Source organism: Gasterosteus aculeatus, chromosome Y (genome assembly GCF_964276395.1).
Source record: "Gasterosteus aculeatus chromosome Y, fGasAcu3.hap1.1, whole genome shotgun sequence".
Lineage (NCBI taxonomy): Eukaryota > Metazoa > Chordata > Actinopteri > Perciformes > Gasterosteidae > Gasterosteus > Gasterosteus aculeatus.
The window spans coordinates 3,491,695-3,507,580 of record NC_135709.1 but is presented as its reverse complement, the minus strand read 5'-3'; the positions used below and the strand labels follow the sequence as shown (position 1 = coordinate 3,507,580).

At 42.3% G+C, this 15,886-nt stretch overlaps 2 protein-coding genes and 1 pseudogene across 3 annotated transcripts; all 3 read right to left on the bottom strand.

Annotated features, from left to right (window-relative positions):
* Positions 1-143: 143 nt before the first annotated feature.
* On the bottom strand, positions 144-7,939 carry LOC120809083 (cytochrome P450 2F2-like; annotated as a pseudogene). Its single transcript, XR_013454657.1, has 10 exons — positions 7,803-7,939; positions 6,851-7,101; positions 6,076-6,238; positions 4,162-4,314; positions 3,688-3,847; positions 2,686-2,755; positions 2,474-2,578; positions 775-861; positions 465-566; positions 144-342 (listed from the first exon to the last, which is right to left on the bottom strand). The product of XR_013454657.1 is annotated as a cytochrome P450 2F2-like (transcript).
* A 5,271-nt stretch (positions 7,940-13,210) lies between these two features.
* On the bottom strand, positions 13,211-14,381 carry LOC144390867 (histone H2B 1/2-like). The gene has a single exon (XM_078097333.1). The coding sequence runs from the start codon at positions 13,743-13,745 to the stop codon at positions 13,230-13,232; it is 516 nt and encodes a 171-aa protein (XP_077953459.1). The 5' UTR covers positions 13,746-14,381; the 3' UTR covers positions 13,211-13,229.
* Positions 14,382-14,402: 21 nt separating this feature from the next.
* Positions 14,403-14,823, bottom strand: LOC144390868 (histone H2A-like). Its single transcript, XM_078097334.1, has one exon. The coding sequence runs from the start codon at positions 14,821-14,823 to the stop codon at positions 14,440-14,442; it is 384 nt and encodes a 127-aa protein (XP_077953460.1). The 3' UTR covers positions 14,403-14,439.
* Between the last annotated feature and the right edge of the window lie 1,063 nt (positions 14,824-15,886).

Genomic DNA, 15,886 nt, shown 5'->3' with positions numbered 1-15,886 from the left:
ATCCCACTTTCGTATTTATTCTTAAACTAAAAGCACCACTATAAAGCTAGTGTTACACATATTTATAATGCAATGACACGTTCTACATGACAACCGGTGTTGCATGTTATACAGATTCTGAAGCCACCTCAGGCCATTTCGTTACTTGTGATTTTGGTCTACATGAAGATAATTGATTTGACGAGAATTGAAACATACACACCTGCAGAGAAAGGCATGAAGGCCTCTGGTTTCACAAACTCCCTGGTCATTGAGGAAGTTTTCAGGGTTGAATTCATTTGGGAATTTACATTGGCCCTCCTCATTCAGCACTGAGGTGAGATTAGGGATGATCAGAGTACCCTGTGGACAAGACATGAATAAAAAGAGGAATGAATAATTTGCAGAGATGTACATTCCCAGCAGAGACGCCTACATTGTTTTACACAATAGTGACAGAAAAGACAGGACCAGTTGCTTCTTACCTTGGGGATGGAATATCCATTGAGCTCTGTGTCTTTAGTTGTACAGTGGAAGACGCTGAGTGGAACAGTGTTGGCTACTCTCTGGAATTCATGGATTACGGCCTGGATGAAGAAATATTTAAACATCATGTTCCCATACTTAAACACCGGCTCTCAAAAGATCAGCCACACAAAAAAAGCAGCAAAATGGGAACTGGCACGAAGATTGGTATATATGTGAAATGTGAATTGAATTTATCCCAAGGATGTACCCACGGGTGAACATATTGAATCCAAGATTTATTGGCTATGAGAAAAGTGTGAGATTTACCTGCACATAAGGCATGTTGTTTCTGTCCTCAGAACTGGCCTGATCCTTTCCCTCCAGCACCATGTCTATCTCCTGCTGACAAATGCTCTGACAGAAACATGAAGGATGATAATACAAATTTGCAATATTTTTGATAAATTGGAAAATAGTATTATAGGAGTGGATCAATGTTAAACCTATGCAATAGTGGAGGGGAATTCATCCTAATACGTGGCGTCACCGATAAATAACAAAGTCATTAAAAAGTCTTCTGAGCACTTATTGTAAGTCGCTTTGGATAAAAGCGTCAGCTAAATGTCATGTAATGTAATTTTTTTCAATGTTGGAAATGACCTGATTTTCAGGGAATGGTGAACAAGGTTAGTTGGTTTTGTTCGCAAGTAGGTGTCTCTGCTCTAGCCCAAACAATGTAGACATTCATATTTTACATATCTGTCGACATTAATGTTAATGTAGCGTGAATGAAATCGCTTTGATATGGCTTCTTTCAACTTTGACAAAGAAATATACCGGGCAAGACATTTATGAGAAACCAGACTTCAAACTGATCGCGTCGGTGAAACTACTAAACTACTAACTACAGCCTTGAAACTGAAGCAGTCCAATGGAATTCAGCAATCGTTGATTTAATTATTTACACCTGCCAATTTCCTACTTCAAACTGCCTTCTGTTGAAGAGGCTGTCTTTCTGGAATTTGCCAAAGGCCTCTAACAATGACCCGTGGTACACTCGTGAGGGTGGATCTTATTGTCTCAAAGGTGAAATTTGTTGAGGGGGAAAAAATGAAAGCCTTTACTGCAGGGACACACTTGATCTATTGCTATTACAAACACTACACTAATCATTCATAACTGGAGTGAGAGCTTTCTGCATATTTGTAGCTAAAAGTTGCATCTTGTCACTTATAGGTTAGGGCTAAGAGGTAGGGTCGATTTACATCAATTCGGAAGCGCAATAGTTCCCTCCATGGCATCATCAACCAGCATGCCACAGTGTGCTTGGGAAAGACACTTAACCGGTAAACAGTTCCCCAAGGCTGTGCTGTCCCTTTTTAAGAAAGAGACATTAATTTAATGAGACAATTGATACGTGTTCCAAAAAAAATACCTTTTCAATTCAGGACTTTTACAAAAAGTATTTCTGTATAAAAGAATCTACGATACAAACAATTATGAGCATTCCTTTGTAGAGTATTTGCATACCTTGTACTTGTGGGTAGTTCATTAAGTAGAGGAAACCAGTAAGGAGAGTGTTGGAAGTAGTGTCAGTCCCAGCAAAGTGAAGATCCAGAATGTACATAGTCAACTGCGCTTCTGAAAAGGACGACCGATCATCACCCGGCTAGAGAGAGGAGAATGACAATGCAAATGTGAAACTTCAAACTTTAAGGGCAATATTAAGTTGTTCATAATCATACCGTCATAAGGGGTTGCGTCAAAAAATTGGAGAGAAATGAAGACGCTGAAGACATTTTAATGCTGATTGACCAAGACTCGACACGTCACATCTAAAATGTTTTGCTGCAAAATCATGACATCGCCTTTTCTCTTTGTCTCAGTCCTATCTCAGAAACGCTGGCTGGCCAGTTCACCCAACCCCCTGCACCTCCCCCACCTCCCAATCCTAAACTTTTGCCAAAAAACAACAAGTTTGCATTATTCAAAAATGTACCCATCTTTTCTGTGTTCAATGATTCACCTTATCCAGCCGATCCAAGTAGCAGTCAACAAAGTCGCGCGGCTCTCCAGGCACTCTGGTCTGCTTGTGCTCATTCATCAAAGTTTTTGCAATCTTCTGACATGTCTGAAAAACATTCACGTCAACATTCATAATTTATAATCTACTTTTAATTGACAAAATGAATGCAGAGAGAGAGAGAGAGAGAGAGAGAGAGAGAGAGATTAACCTACCTCAACGTTCTTAAAGGCCTGTCTGAAGGGCAGTGGCAGGCTTCTGATCAAAGGAAAGGAGTCATAAAGCTGTGTAAATGAAAAGAACACGCAATTTTAGATTATTCAATATCAAACATTCTGCATCTTGGCATGAATCAGTCTGAACAAATTATTTTATTATCACATATGGGCTAAGATTCTGTGCTTTGCAGGAAAACAACTCTTCTGTGAGTCAAGGCGAGTAGGTTTGCAAGGATACACATCAATCCATGCTTACGATGCAGGTGCACAGTTTATTCGGACCATCAGTTACTTTAGTGTGGCTTTGGGAAATTCTGGACTGAAGTTACGTCTTTGTGCACCCCTCGACTGGCAAACCAACGTTTGCGGAGATCTCCATCCATGAATTGGAGGCCAGCGACGGGTCCGCCATAATCCGCCAATGACGGGTTGTAGAAGTGGTCATATTTGCGGATTTCTTTTTTTTTTCTTGCGGATATTTCCGACAAAAGCTCTTCAATCTGATTCATTCTCTCGTAAAAAATCTTCGTTTTAATAATGGCAGTATTAGGCTATGAAACTGAGACTCCGGAAACGATGTAGTTAGCAGACTAATCACAGCCTTGCGGCCTGCAGGAGGCTTGCGTAGTTTTGATGCCAGTCTAGAAAAATGTGTCGACTCACGCAAGGAGGGGTAAAAAAGGCACGCAAGGGGCTCTTGAAAACGCGCATGCATAAACTAGGCTTAACTCTCGCGGTTAGACAATTGTCAGCTTTGCAAGCAACACCACCATTAGCTCCAATTGTAGCTTCTTGATTTGGGCCAACGGACAAACAAAACAAAAAGGCTGAGTATGTGGTAAACGTTATACCTGCTAACAACCATCTTAGCCTGCTAAAGTTGGCTCTAATCACCACCGATCACTGAAGTACGGCTCCACTGAGCCGCAAGCTTAACTGAAGTCAGAAGTATCTGATATTTCTGAGCGACATTTGAAGGCAGAAGCATGCCTACTCAGAATAGCCCATGGCCCATTGGCTATCTTGGCATTCTCGGTGAAGCATTGAACAAGTGTTTTCATAGTCTCATCCTGATACTCAAAGCGTTTTCGAAATAGAACCTGGCAGATGATGTTGGAGGCCGCATTGTGAAACATGTTTTGAGGACTGAAGGATTTGCCTGGAGAAGACAAAATGTCCACTTAAGTACAACACAGTATTGTGCAACAAAATTAACTTACCAATTAACAAGCAAAAATAATCTATCTTTCACATTAGGCAAAATTACATCACATGTCATTTAGCTGATGTTTTTATCCAAAGAATCTTACAATAAGTGCATTTCAACCATAAGAATACAGACAAAGGAATAATAAACAAGAAAGTGCAATTTCATCGAGCTCCACATTGTAACATTATCAAATATTAGTAATTTGATTTCAGTGTCCCTGATTAAAGTGAACGCTGCCATCCATGGGAGGACAGATGACATACCAATGCTCTTCTCCAGCGTGTCCACAGTATATTGTATCTCTCCATGAATCCTCTCCTCCATGCTGTCCTTCCCCATTCCAAAGTTCCTCAAGTTCATCAGAGCAAAGCGACGTTGCTCCTTCCAACTAGAACCGTAATCTGCCAGAATCACTCCTGTAAAAGGCAGAGTGGCACAAAAGCATACATAGAAATGTCTCAAGATATCAGGGTTTACAGTACTTTGATTATAGCAGAGTTTCTCCAGAGCTTGTTAACTTTCTAGCATGATTTATCTTTTCCTCTCCTCAATATGTTAATGAGAAGATAGATGGTTCCTTCAATGCATAAGACCATGTTGTTTACTTTCTTACATAAGAACTAGAATGACTTTGCGTGTCACCATCTCGTTTGCATTTGGACTAATTGTGTAATGTTGTGCAATGAAAGGGCTTTTACAGCCAACAGAATTGAATGGAGTTTGACTTTAAGTAAACAAAAAGAGGAACAACATGGCTTTCAGAAAAGACTTGGTTGTTGGAATAATATAGAGTGTCGCCTAACATGTGAGTGGGCAACTGCAGGACAAGTGCATACAAGTTTGATGACTGATGAATGGAGGTCAAGGTTTGATGAAGAAAGGCGATAAGTCCTCTCCAGCTCTGCCTCTTTTTCTCTGGTTAACTGAATTGTAAAACATACATCAGTTACATAAGACTCTTTTTTTCCCTCCTTTTGATTAGAGAGGTGCCTTCAAACCAAATGCAGCTGCTCTGTATTAAACAAAAACTTAATCCTATAACCCCGGTTTAAGCCTCCCTTCACTGGTTACCGGTAAGTGTGGGATTTATCACCTTTAAAAGGCACTTTGGAGTTTACGTCCTAGTCATACTGCTGAATTGCCGCCCCCACATGAGCCAGATCATTCAACAAAGATGATTATAGTCTCCGAGTGACCTTCATATACTGTATAGCTCAGGTGCCTGCTTCTACCTTCTCAATATTTCCTATCATGCTGTTGAATAGGTCACACATTTCAACGTACTTTGTGATAATTGCAATAAAAAAACTGCACATTGACCCTTGTCAACAGTGGGTGAGTGGGGAGCACGGTCGTCCTCCAATCAGAGGGTTGGTGGTTCGATCCCAGGCTCTGCTAACCCCCCATGTCGATGTGTCTTTGGCAAGACACTTAATCCAACATTGCTCCTGTAGCTGTGACTACAGTGTGTAGATGTAGTCGGAACGGGTGAATGATGTCATGTAGTGTTAAAGCGCTTTGAGTTGTCGGAAGACTAGAAAAGTGTTGTAGAGTCCATTTACCATTTGTTTTAATAACATATATTGTGGGAGCTATAATCCAGTTATTTATTCTAAAATATAGTTAGTTGGGTTAAGTGGAGCAGTAATTAGGTAATACTGTGGGCACCCGCAGGTTACTTAAGGGCATAGCCAGGTAGGACCAGCATGCACCTGGGTGACTAATAGTTTTTTTTACCAGTAGTAATTAGGTAATACTGTGGGCACCCGCAGGTTACTTAAGGGCATAGCCAGGTAGGACCAGCATGCACCTGGGTGACTAATATTTTTTTTTACCAGCGAGATAGCGAGCCAGAGCACTGCATAGGAAGGTAGCCAAGTTTTATTGTATGTGTTTGGCGGACTCTGCAAATGAATGTAAACAAAAGGAATCGATTGCCTTGACAATCCACTTTATTGCTGCCTGACAAAAACAAAGCAGTAGGTGCAGCCAGTGGCTCTTTGTTTTAAAGATTTGTAGGACAAATGGCCACTACATATATACTTACACTGGTGACTGTCCCATCTCTATATGGACAAAGATAAGCAAACATTGGAATGTTGTGTTGCTCTTTTTAAATAAGCTATGATGGACGATACATTTATTAGCTGCTCATTGAAACATCATGTATGTCCTACCTTTTCTCTGGGTGCTGTCATTGACAAACAGGTCTTGGGGTCTTCCAGCGAAATCGACACCCTTGGTCACCAAAGCCTCCTTTATGGTCTTCATCCCATTCATGACTACTACTGGTTTGGGACCGAGAAATAAACTATAGACATTTCCATAGGTCTTCTTCAACTGGGAGAAAAGAAGATGGCATGGTAGTGTTTTAAATAATTTAACTTTAGATGGTTATTTACATTCCAACAATTCAATATAATCAAAACAACACGTTTTCTGATATAGTTAGATCTTTATCCTCTAACCTGGGAAATTAGGTTAGCAGCGTTGAAAATATTGGACGAGCTTAAACAAACTCATCAACAAATTAAGATGAAATAATGTAATTCATGAGAATCATCACATAATGAAAACATTAGGAGAAAAATTAAAACAACTAACAGCACATTACATCAAGCACCTGACCTTGGGCCTTGCAAATACTACTTTGTGTGCAAGTTAGACAACACCTAATAATGCGTGACCTCAGCTACTGGTTGGCCATAGTCCAGTAGTTAAGAACACAGACTGTCAACTCTGTACAGGGAAAACATACGTAATCACCTATTGCGAGTAAAATAGAAGCTTAATGACTCGAGACTTAAAGACTTGTCACGTTTTTATTTTTCACATTTTGCCAAACGTTTAAGTGTTGAAATGTTCTCAACACATTTTGTGATAGTGATTACATTCATACAATTACAAGAGAATGTATTGGAAGAGCCACATCGTCCGTTTCAGCTGTCTTACCCTCTCAAAGTCCTTCAGGGGGTTCTCCAGGCTCAGGTCCAAAATGTTCCCCAGTATCGGCCAGACTGGGGGTCCTGGTGGAAAGTTCTTGGGCCTTCGGGATTTGAGTTGAACGACGATGAAGACAACGCAGATTAACAGCAGTATTATTAACGCAAACATGGTGGAAGGGACTGAACTGAAGAGTTTACTGCTTTCTGCGAGTGTTTCTCGGTTCTGAATGCTGACTCCTGTAGTTATATTTTGCTCACCTGTGGGTGAGTGGGAAAATCAAACAGAAACAGGTTACACTTTGAGAGGCAATTCTTCCAGGATTTGGCTTGAATTGCCCACCAAAATATCAGTTTATATAGTGCTAAACTTTTTCCATAGTTTGACACAATTATTGGCATGGCTTGTTAATAGAGGTGAATACAGATAACCAGTTACACAATATGATGTAGAGAAATGTTTTTTTTTTTCAGATACTGTAGTTAAAAATCAGAGGCATTTTCTTTTACCATGCACCTTCTACTTGACTACATTGCAGAAAGAAATATAGATTCTTAAACCTCTTCAATTATTCGTCAGATTGTTCCATACATATGAACATAGAGTGTCAACGATATTTATCCTTATAATTAAGGACCAATATCCCAAACATTTTACACTTCTACAGGTTCTCAAAAACTACTCATTTTATTTTTGTTGTATTAATTATTTCTATAGATAATCTTTTAACCTGTAGTCCGAAACTCAAAATGAATAACAAAAAATTCAATCATTTATAAAAGCGTTCGACATCTTTTCTCGTTTTTTTTTCCGAAGCGCAGCGGCTGCTCGGGCCGATGAGTGACGCGTCCTGCAGAACATGCAGGCGACCCGAGTGAAGAAGTTGGTACCGAACCAACCACTTAGTCTTCATCCTCCCAAGTGTTTTCTTGTGAACCTGAAAATAAAGAACAAGTCTTACCTTCATATCGCTGCTTTTTAAAGCGTGGATCGGAATCACTATTAAACTCCCGTCATGAACGAAACCACCGCGCACAGGACGCGACTCTGCGGGCTGCTGTTGTTTCATGTGGTTACGCAACGATCTTGTCTGCGCAGTTAACTCCCTCTGAAGGTGGTGTATTAGCCAGCAGGGAAACAGGCCATTCATGCACTTTGGGTGTGGTCTAACTTCCACACAATATAATAGACAGAGAAAATATTGAAGGGATTTGAAATATTTGCAGCTCTGACAGCAAAGGCAAAGATCTTGTGGTGCACAATGCTGCAAAATGAAAAATATGATTAACTGGTTGACAAAGGCGTTTGCTGAAAACGTTTAAATAACAGAATGCGTTATTAAATAAGAGAAAAACCGGAAAAATCCCATTATTAAAATATTTTTATAGAAGGGGGGTGTGGGGGGGGGGGGGGTATTATCTCTTTCAATCAGAATATAATACTCAAAGAAAAAAAGCATTGTTTAGTTGTTTGTTACTTTTACCTATACCGGTTTCATTTATACCGTAACTCGATTCCTGCAGGGGGTTGTAGCTTTTTTTATGGTGAAAATGCGAACCTTTGGGTCCCTAACCATGTTTGCCTTACGCACCGTATTCATGTTAGACTGTCGATGTGTCTCAAAGTCGCTGGGCTGCATCCTTCAGCAGCCTTCGCAGACCTGGGCAGCAACCGCGTAGGCTGAACCGAGCGGTCTCTGAAGTGGGGCGGTCTGGCCTGCGGGGGACTTCCTGCCCGTTGCCCAGCAACCTGCTGGGCTTAAAAACAAACGCCCTAAAAGCCGAAAAATGTATGAAGTACCGATAAGTAAGGTCATTTTCTTCGTATTTAATTTAATTTAGGAAGATACGCTTCTCCTCCGGAGTATGATATATTTCACGCTGAGATAATTTTCCAAACATTTTCCGGTTAATGTAATGGTAATGTATAATACTTTTTATATAAAATTACTTTCAGCTAAAAGTAATATAAACAATATTAAGGCAGAGGAGATTCCATCAATGTTGTTACTAAAAACCAATTGACCAACACATGTATTAAGTTGTATGCAAGGACTTCTTATTTTTCTATTGAACAGGATACAAGCTATTTTAACCTTAAGATATTTCGGAATATGTCCAAGTTACAGCAGCTGAATGTCACCACACACATCGTTCTCCTTCAGCTTGATGCTGCTTCCTCCTGGTCCATAACACAACTAAATGTAAAGTTTATAATCACACAACAAAACAAAAGGAGCAAAGTGATTTAAGTTTCTTTGTGTATTTATTCTGTAACATTCTAACTTAGAAAGTGATATTTCAGCTTTGACTACTTGAGCTCACTTTGATCCATAATATAATAATAATTATATTACATAATATAAAGTATAAACTACATATAAAACCGTCTCAGCCTCAGTAGGATGTTAGTCAGCCTCTAGAGTATGAAAGTTGAGTCATGAAGTGACTTTTGACTGATAACCACAGACGAGCTGCCGTTAACGGCGCAGCGGCCCCAGGGAACGTGAGCTGCTCGTTTTGTCTTTGTTATAAATGTGTGTTGGTACATTGATGTTTATAAAAACAGTACATGGACTCAGGGGGGATTCAGGTGAGAGTCTGGCTCAGGGGCTGTATGGGGGGACTTAGCGTTATCACTAAGAGCAGTTTAAAGTCTTATGTGAATTTGAAATAACACGACGTCGGTCAAACTACGATGTCATCTCATATTTTATAGTATAACATTTCTATCGGTAGTGAATTCTATAACTTAACGTTACATTTAAAGTAAACTCTCCCCGCTGTCGGATTTTTTGCTCATTTCCGTTAGACAAGCGCCTTAAAATGTGTTAAAATGAAAAAGCATTGACATGAAAAACGTAAAAGTTATTCATTCCTTTTGTGCGGCCCTCTACCAGATTGGCTAATTGCAATCTTAGGTTTGCTGCCCCTTTAGCTGTCTCGTTGTTGTTCTTTGCCATCAGGCACAGGTGGGAGTGATGTTTCGATGCAGACACACAAAAGATTTTCCAGCGATGATTGTGGTTGAGGTTTGTAGTTTATTGCAGGCAATTGTATAAACAGATGAACATACCCGTTGAACGTGCTCCTATTGATGGTGGTCTGTCTTCGTGGTCTAGTGAGAACTGTCTGGTGCTCCCCTACCTGTCCCTCGCTTCCCGTCACCTACGTCCCTTATGTACACCCATGTGCACCTAATCACCGCCACCTAGTGTCCAAAGTGTCAATACAAATACAGTCTAACAAACAAAATATACTTTGCCAACAACAACACATAATGGCCCCTACAGAATGTCTGCTTTGGTTTTGCTTGCAGCTAGATGGCGGAAGACACAGTTTAACTATCCTGAGCCTCCACCCCCATTTTCACTACTGTGTAACACAGTATATCCATCAGATGGTTGTCTCATCCTCCCTCAGATTGCATCCTTGACGGTCAAGGAAGCCGAGACGAAAAAATGAAGCAAAACCATACTATGTCAAAGATGTTCCACTTTATGATCTATAACAAGATAAACGGAGACAATGTTTAGGTATCTGAGGCACAATGACAGAGGTGACGAAGGTTGATTATTAATGGTCTAGTTCAGCAGAGGGCGCTATGGCAATAAGATCAAGCCCCGCCTCTGTCTCCTATCACGTCCTCCGACTGGGTTTAAAAATCTGTGAACTAAGCCTACTTGCCCATCTTGTTTCAAATTTATCTGACAACATGAGCGGAAGAGGAAAGGGAGGAAAAGGACTCGGCAAAGGAGGCGCCAAGCGTCACCGTAAAGTCCTCCGTGATAACATCCAGGGAATCACCAAGCCCGCTATCCGCCGTCTGGCTCGCCGCGGCGGAGTGAAGCGCATCTCCGGTCTGATCTACGAGGAGACCCGCGGTGTGCTGAAGGTCTTCCTGGAGAACGTGATCCGCGATGCCGTCACCTACACCGAGCACGCCAAGAGGAAGACGGTGACCGCCATGGATGTGGTCTATGCCCTGAAGAGACAGGGACGCACCCTGTACGGCTTCGGAGGTTAAACACCAACTTCTGTTATAAACAACCAAACGGTCCTTTTAAGGGCCACGCACTCTCTGTGAGGAGCTGATTACCGTAATGATGAAAATAGGACATCAACATTAATGCAGATTCCAATGCATAGTTCTGTTAATGAATAATGCTCAGAGCTTTGTGTGAGACTGTGTTGATTGGCACATTTTTAATGCTTGCGTTTCATTTCTGAAAAATTAAAGAATTTTGCGGATTGCAGAAAGCCACGGTTCAACCATAGGGTGGATAGATTCTTGATCCCTCAAGCGCGAAGTTTTGGTATACAGCATGTACAGGGAAGAAAATAGCATAAAAATATACACATTGTATACAATAGAAAGAGCAGCAACATCACAGGGTCATTATTTATGATTATCATGGGATGATTTATTGTAAAGTGTTATTGCTCTGGGCAGGAATGATGTCCTTGTGACAGCGGAACTGAAGGAGTTTGTTGGAGAACGCTCTCCGGTTGACGTGGCACAGGGGTAGAGGGTGTGCCGCGAACGGCAAGGTTGGGGGTTCAAGGCTTGCTGCTCCATGTCCCATGTTGAAGTATCCCTGAGCAATATGACTTTTAACGTAAACGTGTGTAAAATGATCGTTTCTTTATATATATATACAGACAGCCAACTCTTCCTGACTCCCAATATTACAGCAACAACACGATCCTGTAGATACTCTCTACAACATCAGGAGAATACGTCCTCTTCTCACCCAGAAGGCAGCGCAGGTACTGATTCAGGCTCTTGTCACCTCACGCCTGGACTACTGCAACTTCTCCTGGCAGGTCTCCCTGCTGCCGCCATTCAACCTCTGCAGCTCCAGAATCCAGAATGCAGCAGCTTGACTGGTCTTTAACCCTCCGAAATTCTACCACACTACTCCTCTCCTCCGCTCTCTTCACTGGCTACCGGTTGCTGCCCGCATCCACTTCAAAACCGTGCTGTGAATGGATCAAGTCCAGTCTACATCCAGTACATGGTCAAACCCTACATCCCAACCTCTGCTCTGCATCTGCCAAACTACTTGTCCCTCCCTCACTTAGTGTTTTTACATGATGGTATGATTCAATTTCAGTCTGACTAAGCCAGTTAATCTAATCCATGTAACCACGCTGACTGAGGCCAAAACACTTCTAAACATGCAACATCCTGTCCCAAAACCCCCAAAATGTAAAAAACCTTCACCCGGGAGAAACCTGAGGGGAAAGCAGCAGAGAAGTAGGTGTGCAGAGTATGAACAACTTACAGTGCATCCAATTCCTACGACAGAAATGATTCTAATATTGAGAGTAGTAGGCCAGGGGTAAGGCAGGACCACTGCAGGCACAGCTGTCATCAGATGCAACCTCCATCAGATGCAACCACCACCCACAGAAACCTGTGAGGAGGGAAAGCACAAAGACTTCAAGGAAAGGGCAAAGATGATATTTTGGGTTTATGATGACAGTAATAAACTAATAATGACAGCAGCAGGTGTGTTAGAACCCTAATTTATAGACTGTTTACTTATTACATTATAAACAAGATAACAATTCATCTGCAACTTATGGCATTTCTGGAGTAACATTTCCAGGTATATCACACAGTAACATGCTTTAAGCACACAGTAACTTACAATGTTTTGGCCCTCGTTTACAGACCAAAACTTGTTGAATTCAGCTCCCTTGCAATCTGTATTTAGCCCCCATTGCTTTAAAAAGGTATTTTCAATATGAAATGGGAAAGACAATAACATGTATAGGTACAGTAGCAACCTAACACATTACCAACACCAAACACTGCACCCGGTCGAAGCTCTGCAGGCGTCGACACGTGAGTCCGTAGTTTAATATTTATGACGTTTTAAGTGAAATATTAAATAGGTTAAAAATAAGTCTTCTTGTAGACCAAATTTCGCCAACCAGTTCAATATATATTATGAAAATCTAATGTAGTCTCTTTTAACCTTACGTTACAACATGACACATTTATCAACAAATTTGACGTTTTCTGGCACGTTGAGGTTTCATCCAATTTTTAGCGGGTTGAAAAGACGTTGAAATGAGGTCTTTCATTTCAACCATATTTCAACGTTAAAGTTAAGTCTTGTGCTCACTGGGCAATGCTTCAAGCTGAAAAGCCAATTTTTCCTCTTGTTAAGTTTAAATGAAACCGCAGATGTTGGTGAAAGTCTGGCTTCCGCCGTAACACTGAATAAAGTTAAATACATAGAAAACATGTATTCCTTTGTAAATCAATAGATACAAAGGGATATACACACGTTTTGAAACACAATCATCAGGAAATGGTCTTTAGAAGAAGTTGGTGGCTCTTAAAAGAGCCTTTGTGTTGGCGGTCTAGATCAGGTTTACTTGGAGCTGGTGTACTTGGTCACGGCCTTGGTTCCCTCAGACACGGCGTGCTTGGCCAGCTCGCCGGGCAGCAGCAGGCGCACAGCGGTCTGGATCTCCCTGGAGGTGATGGTGGAGCGCTTGTTGTAGTGAGCCAGGCGAGAGGCCTCACCGGCGATGCGCTCAAAGATGTCGCTCACGAACGAGTTCATGATGCCCATGGCCTTGGAGGAGATGCCGGTGTCGGGGTGGACCTGCTTCATCACCTTGTACACGTAGATGGCGTAGCTCTCCTTCCTGGTCTTCCTCTTCTTCTTGCCGCTCTTGCTGACGGCCTTGGAGACGGCTTTCTTGGAGCCCTTCTTGGGCGCTTTCACAACTTCAGGCATGATTGGAAACTTCTCTGTAAACTGAGAATGTCGCAATTTCAACAGCACGGTGCTCATATATGAACTAGATGCAAAGTACACTGTGCTGTTGCTCGAGCGTGATTGGTTGCCTTCTGTGTGATACTGCGCATGCGTCACAAACATCGCAACTATGCGGATTTCCCTGTTGAGATTGAATAACTTAAGTGCTCTTGACTTAACACAAGATTGTTTATTTGTCGAGAATCATGTTGTATAAATCATCGCATGCACTGAAATCATCTAATGACCGTCACACAAACCATTCACAATCACAGGGCACCCTGTTGATAATTACATACACAAACACTTCAATTCCTGACGTGTAGAGACGTGACACACACCTTTTTTTCATTCAGAATAGAGACAAATACATGTAATACAAATACATCTAAAGGAATATTTAATATGAGTTGTGGCGCTTTAAAATGTCAAATCCTTATTTTGCATTCTGTAATCTTGCCTGTAAGTCTTCCTGTTACCTTTCTCTAAAAGTGAATCCATCTACATCCTCAAGTGTCGGATTTAAAACTGTTTTATGCTTCAGCTGCAGTAGTGTCCTTTCTACGTGATACATTAACAGGTTGAGCGGTAAAGCTAGAGTTGTGTGGCTTTATTAGGATGACCGTAAGAAGTAAGACTACATAATAGACAAATTTTTTCTTACTGGAGATGGAATTATTAGTGGATGGTTGTTGTGGCACAAATGACCTAATGTGGGAATGAGAAAAAAACAAAAAAACCTATGAAGATCACAGCTCTTTTCGTGTGGGTGGGTGGCTCTTAAAAGAGCCTTTGTGGTGGATGGAGGTCTCCGGCTTTACTTCTTGGCGGGCTTCTCGGTCTTCTTGGGCAGCAGCACCGCCTGGATGTTGGGCAGCACGCCGCCCTGAGCGATGGTCACTCCGCCCAGCAGCTTGTTGAGCTCCTCGTCGTTGCGGACAGCCAGCTGCAGGTGACGGGGGATGATGCGGGTCTTCTTGTTGTCGCGGGCGGCGTTTCCAGCCAGCTCCAGGATCTCAGCGGTCAGGTACTCCAGCACGGCCGCCAGGTAGACGGGGGCTCCTGCGCCGACACGCTGCGCATAGTTCCCTTTGCGCAGATGCCTGTGGACGCGACCGACTGGGAACTGGAGTCCAGCACGAGAGGAGCGGGTCTTTGCCTTCGCTCGGGCCTTTCCACCGGTTTTACCTCTGCCGCTCATTGTCAGACAGTTTCAGGGAAGGAAGTGTCTGTGAACGCGTCAAACCCTGCTTTATATGTCCGCAGAAAGGGCGGGACGGTTCCTGACGCGCGCACCAACCAGAGAAGAGGCTCCAGGCGCGAGAGCAGAGGGCGCGAGCTCACAGTTTTTGGCGGACATTTTTAAATTTTTCCGCCAATGAGCAGCGGAGACTCGCTTGTAGAGTCGCGGCTGAGCTCCAAGAGGAGTCCTCCACCAATCAGGAGCCGGAGATCTGATCCTGTATCACCGCCCCCAGGAAGCAGCTGGCCACCTAGGCATAGTTCCCTTTGCGCAGATGCCTGTGGACGCGACCGACTGGGAACTGGAGTCCAGCACGAGAGGAGCGGGTCTTTGCCTGTTCGAGGACACCAACCTGTGCGCCATTCACCCCTAGAGGGTCACCATCATGCCCAAAGACATCCAGCTGGCCCGTCGCATCGGTGGGGAACGAGCTTAAACCGCCTGATTTTCACACAACAGCTCTTTTAAGAGCCACCTCACTACCTCTGAAGAACTTCTTTCTCAACACTGCCTACTACATATTTCACAATATATATTTCCTAATTTGTAAATTGAAAAAAATATCCAATACCAAATTGTTCCGCATCAGACAAATATCCACATGGTTTTTCCCATTTCCCAAGTTCCCAAATCCTATTTACTTCCTACTTGAATCATTTTTACCTGGATCAAATCTCAAACACAGGTCTAATAATTAGGCCATATTGTAGCACATAGACAGTCATTAAGGCGCAACAATAGTTGTCTGAAGGTTCAGCTCAAGTCTAGAAGGCCCTACTAGTCATGATCAGATGAATCAGAATCAATTCTTTAGCATACCACCCAGAAATCGACTAGAATGTAGGAAATAACATCTACTGAAACCAAAATGTCCTGGGGCTTTACCTTCAGCTGTGTCTTTGCTTCTCAGAATGTAACCAATGTTGTCCATCTCCAGTAGGCCGCCCTCATCAACGATTCGACTAGATTGCAGGGCACAACATGGCTACAACGCCAAATGAATTCCATATTCCCTGATATT

Coding starts and splice junctions, on each gene's coding strand:
- LOC144390867 (XM_078097333.1), bottom strand. CDS start 13,745: ATGTTTGTGACGCATGCGCAGTATCACACAGAAGGCAACCAATCACGC.
- LOC144390868 (XM_078097334.1), bottom strand. CDS start 14,823: ATGAGCGGCAGAGGTAAAACCGGTGGAAAGGCCCGAGCGAAGGCAAAG.